At 37.8% G+C, this 17,878-nt stretch overlaps 1 protein-coding gene across 3 annotated transcripts in view; it reads left to right on the top strand.

The window, feature by feature from the left end:
• SHOC2 (SHOC2 leucine rich repeat scaffold protein) overlaps positions 1 to 17,878 on the top strand; it is a 67,058-nt gene that overhangs the window by 41,869 nt on the left and 7,311 nt on the right. For all 3 annotated transcript variants that reach the window (XM_032116178.1, XM_032116179.1, XM_032116180.1), the window contains 5 exons: positions 9,853 to 9,983; positions 12,718 to 12,906; positions 14,193 to 14,315; positions 16,409 to 16,546; positions 17,026 to 17,143. In XM_032116178.1, coding sequence (XP_031972069.1) covers positions 9,853 to 9,983; positions 12,718 to 12,906; positions 14,193 to 14,315; positions 16,409 to 16,546; positions 17,026 to 17,143 — 699 coding nt within the window. The remainder of the gene's footprint in view (positions 1 to 9,852; positions 9,984 to 12,717; positions 12,907 to 14,192; positions 14,316 to 16,408; positions 16,547 to 17,025; positions 17,144 to 17,878) is intronic.

Raw genomic sequence — 17,878 nt, 5'->3', positions numbered from 1 at the left:
GCTCGTTATAAATATTTGATGTTCTGTGAGCCTATGAACCTCCTGTTATGGACCAGACTTTCCATTACTGCTGGGTCTGTCCCCTCCTCCCCCACTGTGGGCCTCGGTTTTTCTTTAGAAGGATGTTTTTGTCACGCTGCTTTGAAAACCAAACAGCCCCCTTCCTTTTCTATTTCTCCTTCCCCTCAGAAAGGACCCCTTCCCTTCTCTCCATCAAAAAAACCCTCTTAAAGTAACTGCTGGACTATCTGAACAAGTTTTGGTTTTACCAAAGAAAGATTTCTAAATCTGCCAATTTTTAAAAAAAGCTTCTTTGGTAACTAACAGCATGTACTGAAATGTTGTGGAGCTGTGGGGAGGGGACGTGAGGGTGACATGCAGGGGAGTGGCAGGGAAGGGATTATGCATCAGCGGTGATTACAGAGGTAGCAGAGCCAATATACCCACTCTGTAAAAATACCAAGTTCTTCCCTCAACTAATGCTGTATAAGCATGCTTTTGTGCAGTAACAAATGTCAATTTTAGATATTAGTTGTCAGGAAGTGACCTAATGCCTTGTGTTGTAGATATTGGCTTAATACATTCATATCTGTATTTCTGTTGATTGAAAATTATAGAGTACTTTTTATATTAGATAACTTCCTGTAAGAAAAATGAGCTTTGTGGAATGTCTTAGCACATTCCAAGAGTCTCAAGCCCAGAATCAAAATCATAGTGGGATCGTAGCTGCTTAGTATTTTCATTGCAGATTGCCCCCCTCTACCATGTTGGGGTGTTTTTTTTTTCTTTTGGGGGGGGGTGGAATTCTTAGCTACTTTTATTTACACTGTGTCTTATCTCTGTATACTTAGCTGGCACACTAATATATCCAAAAGTTATATAGAAGAAGGTGAAGACCATAACATTTATATTAAAATTATTAATTGAACTGTTGAGACTGAAAACAAATTTTGGGTGGAGTAAATTGTTTCTTAGGATTACAAGATATCTTAGATAATTTGTCCTGCAATTACCACATTGTGAGTGTTCCCTCTTTGAACTTTTAATTTTAGCATTCAGTACAAATGTGTTCACAATTTCTTATGTAAAAGCATAGAAAAACTTATTTGAGAAAGAAATAGAAGCAGAGTTACAGCTTTTAAAAAAATCAGATTCATCTGCTTTGTAATTTTCTAGTTTTGTGTTCTTAGGTGTGCAGTTTGATTTTAGTCAAATGTGCCATATTTACAGACATCTAAGGCAACAGAAATTTTAATAAGAAAAAGAATAGTCAGTTGTAAATGTTCCAAAATTATACTTTGAAAGCACAAAAAATTCTTCCAGTGGACACACTTTCCAGTGTCTGATACAGCACTGTTCCTAAGAGATGGTTAGGAAAATGGGAGGCATGTTTACAGCTCTTCATTACACTCCTGCCCTTTGCTGTGGCACTATAGCTCAGAAGCTGAAATCACAGCTTTCATGAAATTAAATATTATTTATTTATTGGTTTTGCTGGTTGAAAGTGTGCTCCAAACCAGGCTTCTAACCTTACCCCGGTGTACGTCTGAGAACACTGTTGTGCTCTTAAAGCCTACAGTTGATAAAACATGAAGTGCTGACCAGAACCAGACGTGTGGAATTGGTATGGCTCAGGTTATGCAAAATTGTGGTTGAGAGCTTTAAGTGCCTAGAAATAAAGATATTTCTGAAGAAATGTGAAACTAACTTAAAATGATATTTTAAATTTGGCTGGCTTAGCAAAAGCAGAAGTCTTGTTCTGAAATGTCTGAGCACCTGCAGCTCTCTTAGTGATCGGGGGCAACGTTCAGACGCGACTGATGGGTTTGATGTTATTCATTACTCACCCTTCTGATGGAGCAAAGTGTAGAGGCTTCTGCTCCAGCTTTCACAGCAATATTCATACTCTCATCATTTAAGCATGACCTTGTGCTTTGGTCAGTGAGCATTCTGTGCTTGGTAGCATCAAGCATAGGCTCACTTATGGGAGATCTGGTCAACATTTGGTGCTTTGTCTAAGGTTTTTTTTCTTGGACTATTCTGTTAATGAAACTTCTTTAATTGGATTCTGCTACTCTTGGGCAATTGCAATAAGCTCAGCCTTTTCTTTATCTGATTGAAAGCAGTGGCTCCCACTCTTACATTCTAAATTTGTGTTATTATAAGCCTTGTGTAGTTCTTGTGGTGGTCTCATAAAGGCAAAGAAACTTCTGGTTTTTGTTGGCTTCAATTCTAGACTTAGTAAATGTAAAGCAGCGAAATTGACAGGCAAGTGTCAAGTGGGAAGTGACTTGCTCATTTTGTCCTCCAAGTTTGGAAGGGCAGGGATGAGGCTGTGAGGTGTTGCCTCACACTAGTGAAAATCAGACAGTACTGCATGTGATGGGCAGGAGACATTTTGGTCTCAGTGTTTGCATGGTAGATGTAGATGCTAAAAGCTCATGGGGTGACATGCCAGTTATGCAGAAGGAAAACAGAACAGTTGCTTCTACATTTGGGAAGTCACTGTTAAAATCTTCCCTCACTCTTCAGGAAGTTTCAGGGTGTCCTTTCCCCTTTCCTTAGGTTCTTCTCCCAGTATCTGCTGTTGGGCATCATTTAACTGCAGGGAAGATACAAAGTGGAACCCAGACCAGAACTGGTCTGCATAAAATAATTCTCACATTTCTTAATTAGCTAAAATTATAAAGGTATATTCATGTGTTACACATTTTATATGTTTGCTTTGTATAGTAGGGCAGACTTAAAAAATTAAATGCATCTTTCACTTAGGAAAGGTTAATGTTTTTATTGCATTGCCAGTGAGGTATAAACTGCTCATACAATGTGATTTACATTTATATAAGTCTTTCATTTCACAGAAGGGCTTTAAATAGTAATTTGAAAAGGGAAAAAAAGACTACCAATGAAAAATTAAATTAAATAAATTTCAGTTGCTTTGTCTTACTGTATGCAGTGTGAATTGAGTAAAATGCAATGCTTTCATTGATAGATCAAAATAAGGTCCAGCTGTTGTTTGTCTCTGTTGCAATGTGAAATATTTTTGTATTTTTTGTATCATTTTTAGCTAATTATAATTTCGGTTTTATGTTTTAATTAATACATTTCCAATGCAAACCCAATATAGTTAAATACATAAGTACTGCTTCCATTCAAGGTTAGGATAGCTTCTAGTGGCTAATTAATTCTGAGTTCATTGATTCAGTGTATTTATGAAAATATTTTTTATTTTTTATTTTGGTTGGATATGCATCCTGGTAAGACTAGAGTGGGGACAGTTATTTTAGTGAGTGTATGTACCATCACTCAGTAATTAGATGCGGAGACCAGTGTGTACGGATGTATTATAACTGCAGCTCAGCATTTTCAGAATGATTAGTATACTGCAGAAAGAAAAAGGCTATAATATTTTCTTTGTGTGAGAAGGAGGCACAAGCAAAGAGTGATTCAAAGGAACACATCAGAATTGAGACGAGCAGGTCTGTGAGTTACATGCATTTTGATGAACGCCTATTAAATGAATTTTAAGTTGAATTTTCATTGCTTAGACAGTTTCAGAAATGTGTCACTAAGAGTTTGTGCTCTCTAGCCTTATGCAGGTGTTGGGTGTGGTACATGATGGGTACCTGAGCTTCTGTCACTCAGGTTTTGCAAGTATCTTGTGTGCATCTTTCACACATACACAGTCAGCAATGTTACAGTCTGGAATCAGAGCTGGAAAATAACTGACTGCCGATATGGTCACAATTTAGCCTTTTAATAGTGAAATAATGAGGGAGAACCTGTCTTTGGATGATACCGTTAGACTGAAAGTAGAGATAACTCTTTGCTCTGTTCAGATGGCATTTAAACTCCTAGGGGTTATAGAGACTAATTTTAAAGTCATGTTAAATAGTTTTCTAGTAGGTAACATCTTCATGAGAATTCCTAGACTTTGCAGGAGGAGGATAATGCACTTTGGTTTGAGCAGGGCAAAAAATGATGGACCCTGCTGACTTTGGTAATTTGTGAATTTGATTCTGCTTCCTACACTGGCCTGCCTGGTATATCAGAAGGTTTTGGTGGCGGAAAAGAAAAATTAAAATACACTAAAAGTCACTTTACTGTTAAACCAGTAAAATTAAGTCAAACTTTGTATTGTGTTTAACTATACTTTTGTATTTGCAACAGAATAATTACATTTCATGCTTTGGCTTTGGTAGTTAGTAGCAATAATCGGGAGAGGTTCTCATCTCTTCTGCAGTTCTGCTAAGAGTGGTTGCCCTCCCACCCCCATCACCTTTCTGTGCCCATTCCCTATTTTTCTCAGGCATCAACTGTTAGCCAGACCATATTATACATTAGGGATGTAGGGATTGTAGAAAGGATTTGATCTCTCTCAGATGGCAACCGGTGACACAAGTTTAAATTCATACAAACCTACAGGCTTTGGTTTAGGAAGGAGTTGTCCCCAGACCAGAAGAATAATGACTCTGGAATTTTGTTCTAGTTTCCTCTTTTGAGGTGTCTTTTTGGACCAGTCACTTTGTGCTGTTGCTCTCTGCTTGTGGAGTGCAACTGAAGGTTAAAACACTTTATCTGAAGCCTTTCGTTTTACTCTACAGCTATCAGGGGAACCGGTTTGCTTTCTGATAAGAGATTAGATTAAACATGCCAACAGCTCCTTTCACCTAAAAATCTGTTAAACAGTTAAAAAGTTGTCACAGAGTATGGCTGACATCTGGAAAACTAGTATATAGTAAGTACCAAGTGTGGTACACGCATCTTCTGACTCAGGGCTATTTTAAGACCAGGAGGCACTGTTGAAATATCTGAATGCAGTGTTTAATCTCTATCCACAACTGCCCATCTCTAGCATGTCTACTATCTCCCATACAATTTGAAATTTATTTCATATTGTCATCTTTGTTATTCTCACTGCAAGATTAATACCATGTAGCGTATTAAATTTAATTCATGCATGGTTTTTTAAAGTGACATCAAGTTTAATTTAAAAAAAATTAATTTTGGCTGTACCTCTTGCTTTCAATTTGTAAAAAATGATACCTGGTATCTTTTGTATGCAAAGCAGCAATTTTTCCTTGCTAGGAGAAGATCCCTCAGTGAATTAAGCACGTGGCACTCTATGAAGTAACATGTAAAACATGTTCTTTAGTAGGTAACTGCTCGTTGTGTGCCAAGTTGAGTCAAATCAAAATCTAAGAATATTTATACAAGTTAGACCATCTGAAATACTTAATAGTGCCATGTTGTTTGTAGCAAGTTCCTGCAATTTTTTATTGTATGCTGAAGTTCATGTATATTTTTGATTATGGTCTTACAGGGTTTTGATGTGCACAGCTCTTTATAAGTCCAGTTTGTGTTTTTAATGTTATCAGCAGGAGTTTTCTCTAGTGAACAGATTTTTAAATTGATCTGATGCTTTTGGTTTATTTAAAAGAAAACAGCTGATCCTTATAGCAAATTAGCTCGATGAACTAAGTTTCACATTAATAATGACCCTTCATCTAAGGATAGGGAATTCGAAGGATTATTTTAACTAAGGGAGGGAAAGGAAGAGGTGTGGTAAATCTCAGAAGAAGAGAGCATTTGTCACTCCCTTTAAAAAGCACGGGTAGAATTTTGAATTGGGAATTTGTACTTCTTTATATTATTCAGCTTACCAGTTCTTTTTTCTCTTGATTTTGAAATACTTAAAAAAGAGATGTATTGTTGAACCACTTCAGGTGGTCTTACTAAAAAATACGTTTTTGTTAACGTAGTTTCCTGCTTTATTTCCTTTATTTTGGGATTGGCAAACACCTGTTTTTCCTTTGATTAATATTTTTGAAGTACTTTTAATAAAGAATTTAATTTAAACCATCTATTTCGCGTCCCTTTTATAGTAACAGTTTAATTTAATATTTCTGGATTTGCATGCTTCCAAGTGTTTTTAATTCACTTCTGTGTAAATGAAGCAGCTAATCCTGAGAGAGACATGCAGTCATTCCAGTGAAGGGATTATGAGTTCTGTGCTTAGGTTGCTTCAACCCTGAGAGCTGGAACCTGCTGATGGGTGTTCATACTCTGCTGGTGAGAAAATGGACCTGAGATAAGGTGTCTGTGAAACCTGATTCCCAAGAGTGACTGTTTCTGACAAAAGTTGAACTAAAGCAATTTTTCAGTTACTTGCTTAGGCCTGGTGTGTGTCTAGGGCTTGGTCTACGATGTTATTTTTAGGAGTACCAATGAATAAGGCAGTTGAGTTTACAAGGGTTTTCATAATTGGCTCTCGAAGAGAACAAGTTGGAAGGGGTTTTACTTGTTGCTTTTCCTGCTAGTATCTGCTTTTCGCTTGTGGTTATCAAACTGTCACGTACGTGAACATCTAGTGCAGCATTTTCTGAGTCATTACCTGCGAGGGGTTGTTTCAGAGGAGCTGCTGAGGTACAGCTTCAGTGACAAAAGTGCATCTGCAAATGGTCCTGATGACAGTCTGATTGAGCTCATCATGATCAGTTGTTACCTTCCTTGCCTTATTTCTTACACCTAACCTGACAGCCCATCAGCGGATACCTAGTGCTGTTCCATCTGGAAAGCAATAGCTGAGCTGGAAATGATGGAGATGAGTGCAGGCACTGTAAAGCAACTCCAAATACGAGTATCAGCTAGGTTACCCTGAGCTCAGGGAACTGTAAACGAGATTATTTGATGGTTCAGTGCACAAGGTGTGGTCTTTAGCAACTTGTAACAGTTTCTGTTGTAAAACAGTTTGTCACTTGGTTTTCACATTAGCTTGTTGGCCCCTGCACCGTGGAAGCAAATGTTAACATTGTACTGGTGCATTCCTGTTAAAAAGAAAAGTCAGCTTGAACACACTGAGCAGAGGAAGAGCTGCAAGGGTCATCCTGTTTTGTGAAGGTGAGACTAAGATCTGGCTTGTCCAGCATGTGAAGATAAAAGCTAATAAGGGTTTCACACTTCGATGCATTCACAATGAGGTGTGAGTATGAACTCTGAGGATGAAAAGATTGCTGAAGATTGAGTGGCAGTAAATCGGCTGTAAATAAATTCTGGCTTGAAATGAGAAGGTGGCTCATGTTGCCTGCATCAGCTGGGCTCAGGACAGTCCTTCCAGGAGCAATGGGAGAGGTGCTCTAGCAGATGCAGCTCTAGCAGAAATCTTACTGGTTTTGTCCTCAGGAATAACTGTATTTAGTGCTGTGGTGTGCAAAACAGTCGTAAGGAATGTGGTACACATGGGATGTGTCTTCTGTTATGCCTTTGCATACCTTTTCCATGGAGGAGAAAGATAACTGTAAAGAAACAGTGATAGAGTTCTATTAAGAAATGCTACTTATGATAAGGAAAAATTACTGGGAGCTGCTATTTATGCCTCCTTTCTGATAATGTCATGCGGATAACCAACGTGTGTCATTCTCTTCTGGAAACTTACAGTACATTTTGACTCTCTAGTGGCTGCCTTGTTTCATTTTTCTGAAATGCCACATTGCTGGTAGGAAGAGAGCCATATACATACAGGCTGTGCTCACAATCTGGGAACTGGCACAGCAATGTTGTATTGCTAAGCAACAGTTGGCATCATGCTGTCTACTTCCCTGTTCGTCCTTTTCGCCTGAAAAATCCAGATCAGCATCTAGCGCAAGGTTTAGGTAGTGAAAAGAATAGTAGGCTGATGCCTTGTTTTGTGTAAAGTTTGTTGTTCATTCTTTAGTAAAATATTAAATAACAATTTAGAGAAACAGGATGTGCTTTGTTCATCCCTAGGATGGCACATCCTAACGATCTTGGAGCCTTGCAGTAGGATGTTTTTTGTGTGAAGCAAGGCCAGTTTTTTATTCAGCCAGCAATGCCTCATCTCACAAATACAGCATGAAATAGCTAAATTACATACATATGTGTGTCTTTATGCTAGTGGACTCTAGGATCAGAATAGGTCTTAATTATTCTCTTTAGTGTGTAAATGCACTGCAGGATTTAACAGGAAAAGATGAAGATTTGTGCACTGGAGTGCAATATTGATAGCCCTGGATTTTAAACGCCTTTTCCTGATTGAGTGAAGACTTTCTTTGCTGCTTCTACAAAAATTAATTTTATACTTGCTTAGAATTAAGCACTTTAAAAAACAAACTAAAAATCCCAAGAAGATACTACTAGTGATGCTACTAGTTAAGCAATGGTGTGTAGCTACCTGTTTTGACTTTTGTTTACTTCTTGATGGTACTAAGTAAAATCTGTTGCCAAGCTTCTTAGATAAATATCAGTTACGCACTGAAAACTCATCCTCTTTTTTTTCTTGACTTGTAAGATGTAGATAATTTTTGTTCTGTATTAAGGGGTTTGTGGGTTTTGGTTTTTTTTTTTTCATTTGCAGTTTTATGGGGGAGCTAAGGTTTTTTGTTTTCTGCTTGTTTTGTTTTGTTTTGTTTTACTTTTATTGCTCTGGTGACTTCTCCATTTTAGAAACTAGAGCAAATCATACAACATTGTTGTTCCCAGTTTCAAGTTTTTATTATCTACATTCCCAACTGTTTGGGAATGTAGGGGCATTTTTACAGTATATTTTGACCAGGTTCAGGAAAGAGGTATTTTGCCGCTTGCTTTGTTGAAAGTTTTTCTCTGTCTAGCAGATAAGACTCTACATTTACTTCTTCCTTTGCTGTGCTCCAGTAACCTTTGTATGAGTGCATATGCATTAATACAGCCTTTACTTAATAAGCAGTTAGACTGTCCATATTAAGGCCTCTTCATCTTTTAAAATTACTGCTGGTTATTCATTCTGACGTTTGTTAAATCCTGTGTTTCTTTTCTAATTTGTCTGTCTGGTACTTCAGTTTGCATAACAAAGGTGTTGTGCCATGGGTGGTTGTAAAAGTGAATGTAAAACAGCAATGTTTTGCAAGGAACTGATTGTGTGAACCTGTTCATAAGCTCCCCTGGTGCGAAGTCCACACCTGCACAGGCACCTCTTCTGACTGTAGGGATGAGCCAGAAGACAAGTTTCTTTGCCAGTTGACTTTTCAGTGAAGTTTAAGGCCTTGGTACCTGCAGGAGAGGCTGAATGCCCCAGCACCCTATAGTTCAACAGCATCCTTGAGCTGTTGATTTTGGTCTTTAGTACTTGTTAGATGGTAAAGGTTGGAGCTAAAGGGAACTTCAGATTGGAAATTTTCAAGTTGCAAGTTTCTCAAAATTTTTATTCCCTGACAGAAAGACGTATCAGGTGGGACCATCAGGCAAGCAATATTTGGAAATAATTTTACATGCACTATTTTCCAGATTTTCGTAGACTTCCTCCAGACTTTTTCTTCAGTGTCACTCAGAAAATGTGGTAATTTTGGGTTTTTCCTATCACCTGTTAAAGACATTCTTACTGTTGGAGGATGGTAAAGCTTTGGGGTTTTTTTCCCTGCAGAGGAAATTGTTTTGCCAGGACGTGAGTTGTATGATGCATGCCCAGGTTCTGGTAATATGAGTCATGGCATTGAATGATCCTGTCCGTAATTTTAAAAAGTCATTTTGGGGACTTCTGGAAAATGATAGTATGTTTTGTTGACAGAAAGATCAGGATAGAAGGACTTTCACAATAGGACATGAGCCTTTTGCTTCCTTATCATATTATGCAGAACATCAGAATAGTATTTAATATGCACAATCTACTTCTGCATGGTTGACTTCAGCATTGGAAAGCACTGGAATCTGTGTATCTCCCATTTTGGGATGACAGCTCCATTTCACCATTTGAAATTTTGAAGTGTAGAGTGTGAGACAACAGAAGAATCAGAAGTCACACCTTGTTCTGTGTGTATGTGTGATTCTCACAGTATATTAACACCTGTTTTCTGCCTGTAGGAAATCTGTCCAGTCTAAGTCGTCTTGGCCTGAGGTACAACAGGCTGTCAGCAATTCCCAAGTCTTTAGCAAAATGCAGTGAACTTGATGAGCTGAACTTGGAGAACAACAACATTTCTACTTTACCAGAGGTGAGGAATAGAGGGAGTGGACTGGGGAGGGAATGCTGCTGGAGGACATCGATGTTTTGTAAAGGAAGTGCAACACGGGAAATTTTTTCATCTTCCATCTTAACTCTGAGGAATACCCTTTATTTTAACCTAAATGTAATGTGAATTATGTTGATTGTGTAAATATTAGGCATATTTAATCAGTGTTGAAGGACTAAATGTCATACAACTTGACTCAAAACTGGGAGCAATACGTGTGGTTGTATATGCTGTCCTGTATCTTTAGAAAACCTTAAATAATGAGTCCAGATTCCCACCCTTAAAGCTAGATAAGTGTTTCTCAATGTTTCTGCTTCATGAAGCATTAGTGCCTGGAAATAATTGCTGAGATGTCAGAAAAAAAATCTGATGTGATTGTTTCTTATTTTGGATATTTATTCCATTTCTTTAGAATGTTTTAAGATGAAGATTTCATGACACAACATAAATTTTATAGCCTCTTCTGTTTTAAGGATGCTCAAACTGGTTTCCTAAGCTGTCATCCCCATGACCCCAAGTTGTCTAAATTACTAGTGTAAAGCGAGTTAAAAGGTTATCTAAAGATGTATATTGCAAACTATAAATAGAGGGGAGAAAAATGCACTTGGAATTCAGCAAAGTATTTACAGTAACAAAGGGTAGTAAGTAACTAATTTTCTTCAGATAAATTTCTGAACTCAGCAGTGATAGACTGAAACAGAGAATTTAATAAATGTTTGGGTAAGACTATAATTTAAGAAAATGCTACTGAGTGAAAGCCACCAGGCTGCTTTTAGGATGAGAGCTAAGCTAGCCCACCCCACCCAGACGTGTTACAAAAGCAACTATGGTGTAATTGCAAAAAGCTAATGTGAGGGGTGATTAGTTGCTTTAAAAGATGTTCACCGTAGTACAAACTTCTTTGTGACTGTGCTGCCTTCTTCAGGTGTATTTGCCAACAATATGTTAACACTCAAGCTTGCAGAAATGTATAGTTTATACTGTAATCTGTTTAAAATAAAGCATGCTGTGCTATAAGACAAAGAACTGTATTTGTAGAAGAAATTTCAGAATTTCAAAACATAGCTGAAGCTGCTGACACAATGCCTAATAAATATTTTATCTTAAAAGGATGGGCTGGAAGAAGGCAGTACTGCCACAGCTCTCACAGATGTAAGAGCATTGTTCTCTTTGTACTGCCAAAGCTCTCTTTCTTCCCTTCAAATGCATTTAATTACTCCAGGCTATTAGAGTGAATTACCTAACATATTTTAGATATTTTTTTGGTATACAAGCAGACTTCAAAACCAGCTTTTTGAAATGCCAGGATCCATCTGAAGCAATAAAGTGTGTTAGAGCTCAGGGATTGGCTAACCCTAGGACTAATATCTGTTAATTAAAGTATAGGTAGAGGCCATATTTCGTAATCAAAGATTATACTAATTAATTATTAGGTTAGATTAATACTGATTTGAAGGTCCATTATTTTATCTGTAGGGGGAAAAACACTTCATTGATATTTGCTGAGATGCCCCCAGTGTCTAAAGTTTTAGCCAGGGCATGAAGATAAGTCCTTGTTTGATCCTGTTTTATCTACAATAATGTTAATAAACTATTTATAAAAGTAGCCAAAGCTTTCCTGGTGAAACAGCAAAGCCATATTCTTAAAGCTTTTACAGTGATTATAGAGCTCAAATCGCAATCCAGAAATACTGACATTAGGAATATGGTTGGAATCATTATGTTGTTATTGCTCATTCCTGATTGCAGATGTTGCATTATTTATGGTATGTAATGCCATGCATAAATCTCCAATTTCTGTAATACTTAAGCAAATAGGGCTGGATTCAGGTTGGTGTAGTAATAAGCAAAGGTGACACTTCAGCAGTAATTTAGATCTCATTATTCATCTCCACACTTCCAGCAACGTGCTTGGCACGTAACTAACAGATAAACTGAGGTAAGGGCTGCTGGGATTTCAGAATCTAATTAGATTGTCAAGAGAAATGAAACTCTGGATTCAATGGACAGCAGTTGCTATCCAGTTTAACTACAGGCTTCTTGTTTCATTTCTTAAGGGGGAAAAAAATAGAGCAGTAATAACTTAGGAATATTTTAGAAAAAGGAAAAAACAATGGAATTTTCAAACCCTTCCTATTCTTTTTCTCTGTCTGATTATCTGAAACTATTACAGTATAATTACAAGACACTAACAAGAAACTTCTACCAGTTGTGATCACAATATGGATTTTTATGAAGTTACCAAAGATTTGTACTGGAGTTATCAAATGCCTCTTTTGGGAGCCAGTATGTGGGGTTGATATTTCTTTGGGCCCCATTTGGATGTGGGTGAGATGCTGGAGCCAAAACAGCTACTGGGGATGGACACGCTGCCCCTGTGCTCCTGGAGCAACGTGTCATTAGAAAAATTGCTTTCAGAGGAGAAAAGAGTTACCAAACCTCCCAAACCTGTGCTTTTAAATGTGGTATGTTTGCTTTTTTCTATCTGTCAGCATGCAGGGAGGAAGGGGGAAATAAGGTAGTGGCTGATGACTGTGAGCAGAGGTTGTTGCTGGTGGAAGTTTTATCAAATATAACACTGGTTTGTGTGTTGCAACACTTCCTCAGGGGATGGACTTGAGGGGGGAAAAACATTTCTAATTAGACCCATAAGGGAAAAGAGATGCATTGAAATAAATCTGTCCTAAGTTCTTGTGTGGTTTTCTTCTTTCTACAGGGTCTTTTATCCAGCCTTGTCAAACTGACTAGTTTAACATTGGCCAGGAACTGCTTCCAGTCCTATCCTGTGGGTGGCCCGTCCCAGTTCTCCACAATCTACTCTCTCAATATGGAGCACAACCGCATCAATAAAATCCCCTTCGGAATTTTCTCTAGGGCGAAAGTATTAAGTAAGCTGAACATGAAGGTGAGGCACAGAAACATGCTACTGTGTAAAATCAATGAGGAGCACTGTTTGCTGCTCCATGAATTCTGGCAGACTTAATAATGTAAGGAATGAATTTATCACGCTGAAGTGGATGCTGCTGCTGTCATATATAGAAACAATTCTGTATTAGTCTAAAATTGTGCTATCAAGATGTTACTAGTTAAGATTTTGTCACATTTGCTTGAGTTTGAACAATGAAAACAAGAAAGCTGCTTGCAAAGTTCTTGAATATTCACATGGGACACAAGCCTGTAGATTAGCTTATTTCTCCCTCAGACACTGTTACAGTTTACATTATAAACAAAGTTATGTAACATAATTTTTTTTAATATAGTCTTTCAAAACCTAAGTCTGGAGACTTTTGGCAATAGTTGAAGAGCACAGCAAAAGAACTTTTTAGTGTGCTAATGTGGTTTAAGAGGAGTAGGGAAAAGAGATTATATTTTTCTATTAATAGATCTATTTCAAGAAATGCTTGAGCAGTAGCTAAGCTCAGCTACTGTTCTAGAATAGTTTGACACAAATGAATCCTCAATTTGCGTTAAGTCCGGTTTTTATCACGTACCCATTTGTAGCTTTGCCTGTTTACCAGAACTTTATGACCATTTTTTAAAAGATTTTGAAGTGTCTGGTCTAGATCAAATATTTTAGAAACATTTTGAGCAGTAGCATGTTCAGAGTAATTTCAGATGCTTTTACTCTGAGCCATTAAAGCATATGTGGGTTTTTTGGTTCTTTTTTTTTTTTTTTTTTTTGGTTGTGGGTTTGTTGTTTTTTTGTTTTTTTTTTTTCCCTCAGGGGTTTTGGTGTGTGGGTTCTGGTGGGTTTTTTTTAGTGGTGGTGTTTATTCTCCTGATTGGTTTGTTTGGACTTTTTTTTTAACTCCATATATTTTTAGGATTTCGATGTTTGCTGATAGCACCTTTGTAAGTTATGGTGAACTTTCTGTTCTTTTTTTTAACCCACCATCCACTGTATTCAGCAAAAATAGGACAAAAAGTGTTTTAACCACTGTGTGAGATCTTGAGAATTATGTATTTCTAATTTTTCCACTTAAGTTTGTATTAGTAACAAATTCTGTAACTCTAGGTTGGTACCAGTAATGTTTGGTGGAATTTGAAAAAAATTGGCCAACATTTTATTCTTCTGATTTCACTGTCGACTATGTTATTATGAAGTTTTTCTGTTAGTTTGTTCAATCTGTCAGATGCCTTGCCAACTTCTTGCCAGGGCAGACCCTAAACGTTCAATATGTTAAATCATAGGACAATCAGCTGACGTCTCTCCCCTTGGACTTTGGGACTTGGACGAGTATGGTAGAACTGAACTTAGCGACTAACCAGCTAACAAAAATCCCTGAGGATGTATCTGGGCTTGTTTCTCTTGAGGTGAGAAGAGTATAAATTAACAGCTATGTGAATGCCTGCAACATAGGCATTCTCTACTTCACGTTTAATATTACTTTCGGGTCAAATAAAGCTAAATAAGTACGTGTATCTTTGCTGTTTAATGTGATGTTGCATCTGTTTGTGGTTGTTGTCAACGGCTTTTGGATGTTGTTCTTTAGGCCCTCGATGAGTGTGCACAAACGACTACGTACAGATATATTTGTAGCGGTGTAGAAAGAAGATTTTTCTCAACAGAGAATTAGTGTTGTAAATGCAATGTTGCTGAACTCGGTTCAGTTCCTGGAGACCAGCATGGAAGCAGCAGGGATGAGAAAAACATAATGAAACGTTCTAGAGCCAGGGGTGGCTTGAGTGCAGCTCTGTGAATCTTGTAGGGAGCCAGGTGCGAATTCTGAGCCTTTGAGGGGGAAGAGTTTGTAGGTTAAAAGCACAAACTAAACCTGCTCTGTCCCCTCATCCTGTTTCTCAGAGTACCATCAGCAGAAACAAATTAATGCCTTGGAGGGACAGAAAGATAGAGGTACTTGTTTGGGCAGTTGAGTGAACTTTGTAGGCTCTGTGAGTTGCTGGGAAAAATCTGTTAAAGAAGTGTAACAAAGGGTATATTTGAAATTGCAAATTTCTAATGTGACTTCTGTGAATATTTAATTATTCCTTCAGTGTGGGGCAAAAATTATATGACAGAGTAATAGCTATTTAATAGCCCAGTTCCCTTTTAAGTTAAGTGTGGTTGATGTGATTGGGAAATTAGTAACCTCTAACAACTGGGTTTGCTGGTGGTCTGTTGGCTGCTGAAGCTTGAGAGCTGCTTGGTCTGCAGACCTGTTACCACTGCGTTTCTCTGTAATTAAAAAATCAAATACAAAGGGCTGTTGGGGCGATGTTTACACAAAAGTGAAGGTTCCCACAGCAGTGCTAAGTCAGCTGCATTGCACGTAGGTAATATTGTCTGTTCCTGCCTTTGTTTCTTGATACGCGATTAAAACATTACTGTTCTCACTGCTCTGTGCATGTCGTAGTGCATAAAGGAAGGTCACTGAAATGCTGCTTGTGCTAATCCTCAGGCTTTGGCTTTTTGTCACTTCAATTTTCACTTTGATTCTCACCATATTTTTATTTTGTTCCTGCCTGGGGTGTTTTCACATTACGTGAAGCCAGTGAGAGCTGGGATTGTTGGTAGAAGACAGGCACTTGCAGCCTTGGCTGGTTGTGTGTGGCTGGCACGAGGGTCCACACTGGCTGCTCTTTCACATCCTCATGTTTCAATGTGCCTTCTTAAATAACTAGATAATAGCATTGTTTAATCAGTAATTCATTACCTTACTACTCACAATGCTGTTATGAGGCTTGGTTACTTCCAAGAACTGCAGGGCTTCTCTGGAGGAAAAATGGTGTATTAGTGTAACCCCTGTTAACTTGCCTGTGGAATAATGAGTAACTCTGTTAACTGACCCTGCAAATAAGGATAGACTTCTTGAACCTGGGGTATTTATAATTCAACTCAGAAAGGAGGAGAAAAACAAGAGGACAGCACTGTAGTAGGCATGGGTGTGCGTGATGGCAGCCCATTTTGGAAAACCAATGTTCTGCTTAGGTGCTCCCATCTGTGTGTTTGTTTGCTCTTAACCAAAGGGACATAGGGAGAAGAGGAAGTACTAAGCTTTTTAAGGAGAACTTGGCAAGCACAGCAAATAATGTAAAACATGATTATGAGATGGCTATGAGGAAGCATAACAAAATGATACGCAAATTCAGGAAGAAATTGTTTTTCTTTGGTCATTTGAAGAAAGGAGGTTTCTGTTGTTTTTGCTTTGCCTTTATTACTACATATAATAATATTTGAAAGAAGTATATTCTAAATGTATATATTTATGTCATTAAAGACTTGAAACAAATTATGTTAAATCACTCACTTGGTTTTTTTTTTTAAATTTCCAATTACTTCCTTAATGTAAATGTAGGCTAATATTGGACTTCATTTCTTGAAAATATATAAAAAAATTGTATCTTAATCTGTTATTTACTTATTATGTTACTGAAATTCTGTGTTTGGTTGTTATTTCTTTTTTGAGGTTCTTATCTTGTCAAACAATCTCCTAAAGAAACTTCCCCATGGAATTGGAAATCTACGGAAACTCCGAGAGTTAGATCTAGAGGAAAACAAACTGGAATCCTTGCCAAATGAAATAGCTTACCTCAAGGATCTGCAGGTGAAACAATAATTGGTCGAGATAAACATCTTTACGTCCTTTATTTACACCACGCTGATTTAATTGCAGCTTGTTGGATGAGTGGAAACTATTTGAGCGTGGACACAGAGCCAGAAGTTCAGAATCTTGTGCCACTTCACCCATAATTAGTCCCCACTAGTTGTTCCCCAGCTTTATTATTCAATACTGAACAAACAAAATTTTGAAGTTTGAATAACTGTTGTACCATGAGTGCAATACCACCCCAGGAATGATTTCAGTCGTGCTCATTTGTTTAGGCATGTGTTTTATTATGCACTTTTTTACTTTCACATTTAGTGATGCTTAGTAGAGGTTTGAAATGTTGAATCGTTGAAATTTTTCTTCTTCAAATTCAGGAGATTAGAACCTCTTCATTTGTCAGCGACATATCTTGTTACTTGCTGTCATTACAAGCAAAAATCATTAAGTTAATTTGTAAAAATGTGTTTTTCCCTTAGAAATTGGTTCTGACTAACAATCAGCTGACCACCCTTCCCAGAGGAATCGGTCACCTTACCAATCTGACGCACCTTGGGCTCGGAGAGAACCTTCTCACACACCTTCCTGAGGAAATTGGTAAGATCCCGTTGTCTGGTTTGATGCAGTGTGTCTGGGCAAAGCACATATCATAGGCATCTATTCTGCTCATCAGTAAAAGCCACAAAATTCATTTGAAACTTCTAAATACGTACAGCCTGATGTGAAGCGTGTGCCACAGGAACAGTGCTAGAGCGTACGATCTTTATCTTACTGAACTGTAGTGGAAAGGATGCACTATCTTCTTTCAGTTCTGCTGCAGAAAGCTGCTGAACAGACACCAACTTGTAATGGTGACATTCCTTACCTCCAAATTGTCCCACAGTTTTTGTGTTATCCATGACTCAACTTTATAAATTTGTTCTTGGAGAGGGAAAGGAAGTGCACTGATCCTACTCTAATGCCATGGTGTAGACAAAACCCTTGTGTAAGGTGTAGGCTGCTGAAGCAAATGTTTCTCCTGGTAGTCCTTCTGCACACAGTTTTGTTTATAGGCCCCCGTATTGTTTTTCACCTTGATGAGGTTAGAAAAGAAAGTGGAGGAGATTTACAGAAGGGAAGGAATAGGATTTTTTTTTTTTTTTTGTCTGAGATGTTCAGACTAGGTGGGTTTCAGAGCATCTGGAACTGGGAGCCAATGTTTCTTTCATAATTGGTCTCCATTATATTAGTCCCAGAGCATGATTCTGACCACTTAAGTTAAAATCTTATAGTTTGAGCTTATTATGGAGGAAAAAATGATGGGACAAGCTACACCAAGCAAAATGTGGTCAG

Source organism: Corvus moneduloides, chromosome 8 (genome assembly GCF_009650955.1).
Source record: "Corvus moneduloides isolate bCorMon1 chromosome 8, bCorMon1.pri, whole genome shotgun sequence".
Lineage (NCBI taxonomy): Eukaryota > Metazoa > Chordata > Aves > Passeriformes > Corvidae > Corvus > Corvus moneduloides.
Note: the sequence above shows the minus strand (reverse complement) of the source record. Positions and strands in the feature narration are given on the sequence as shown.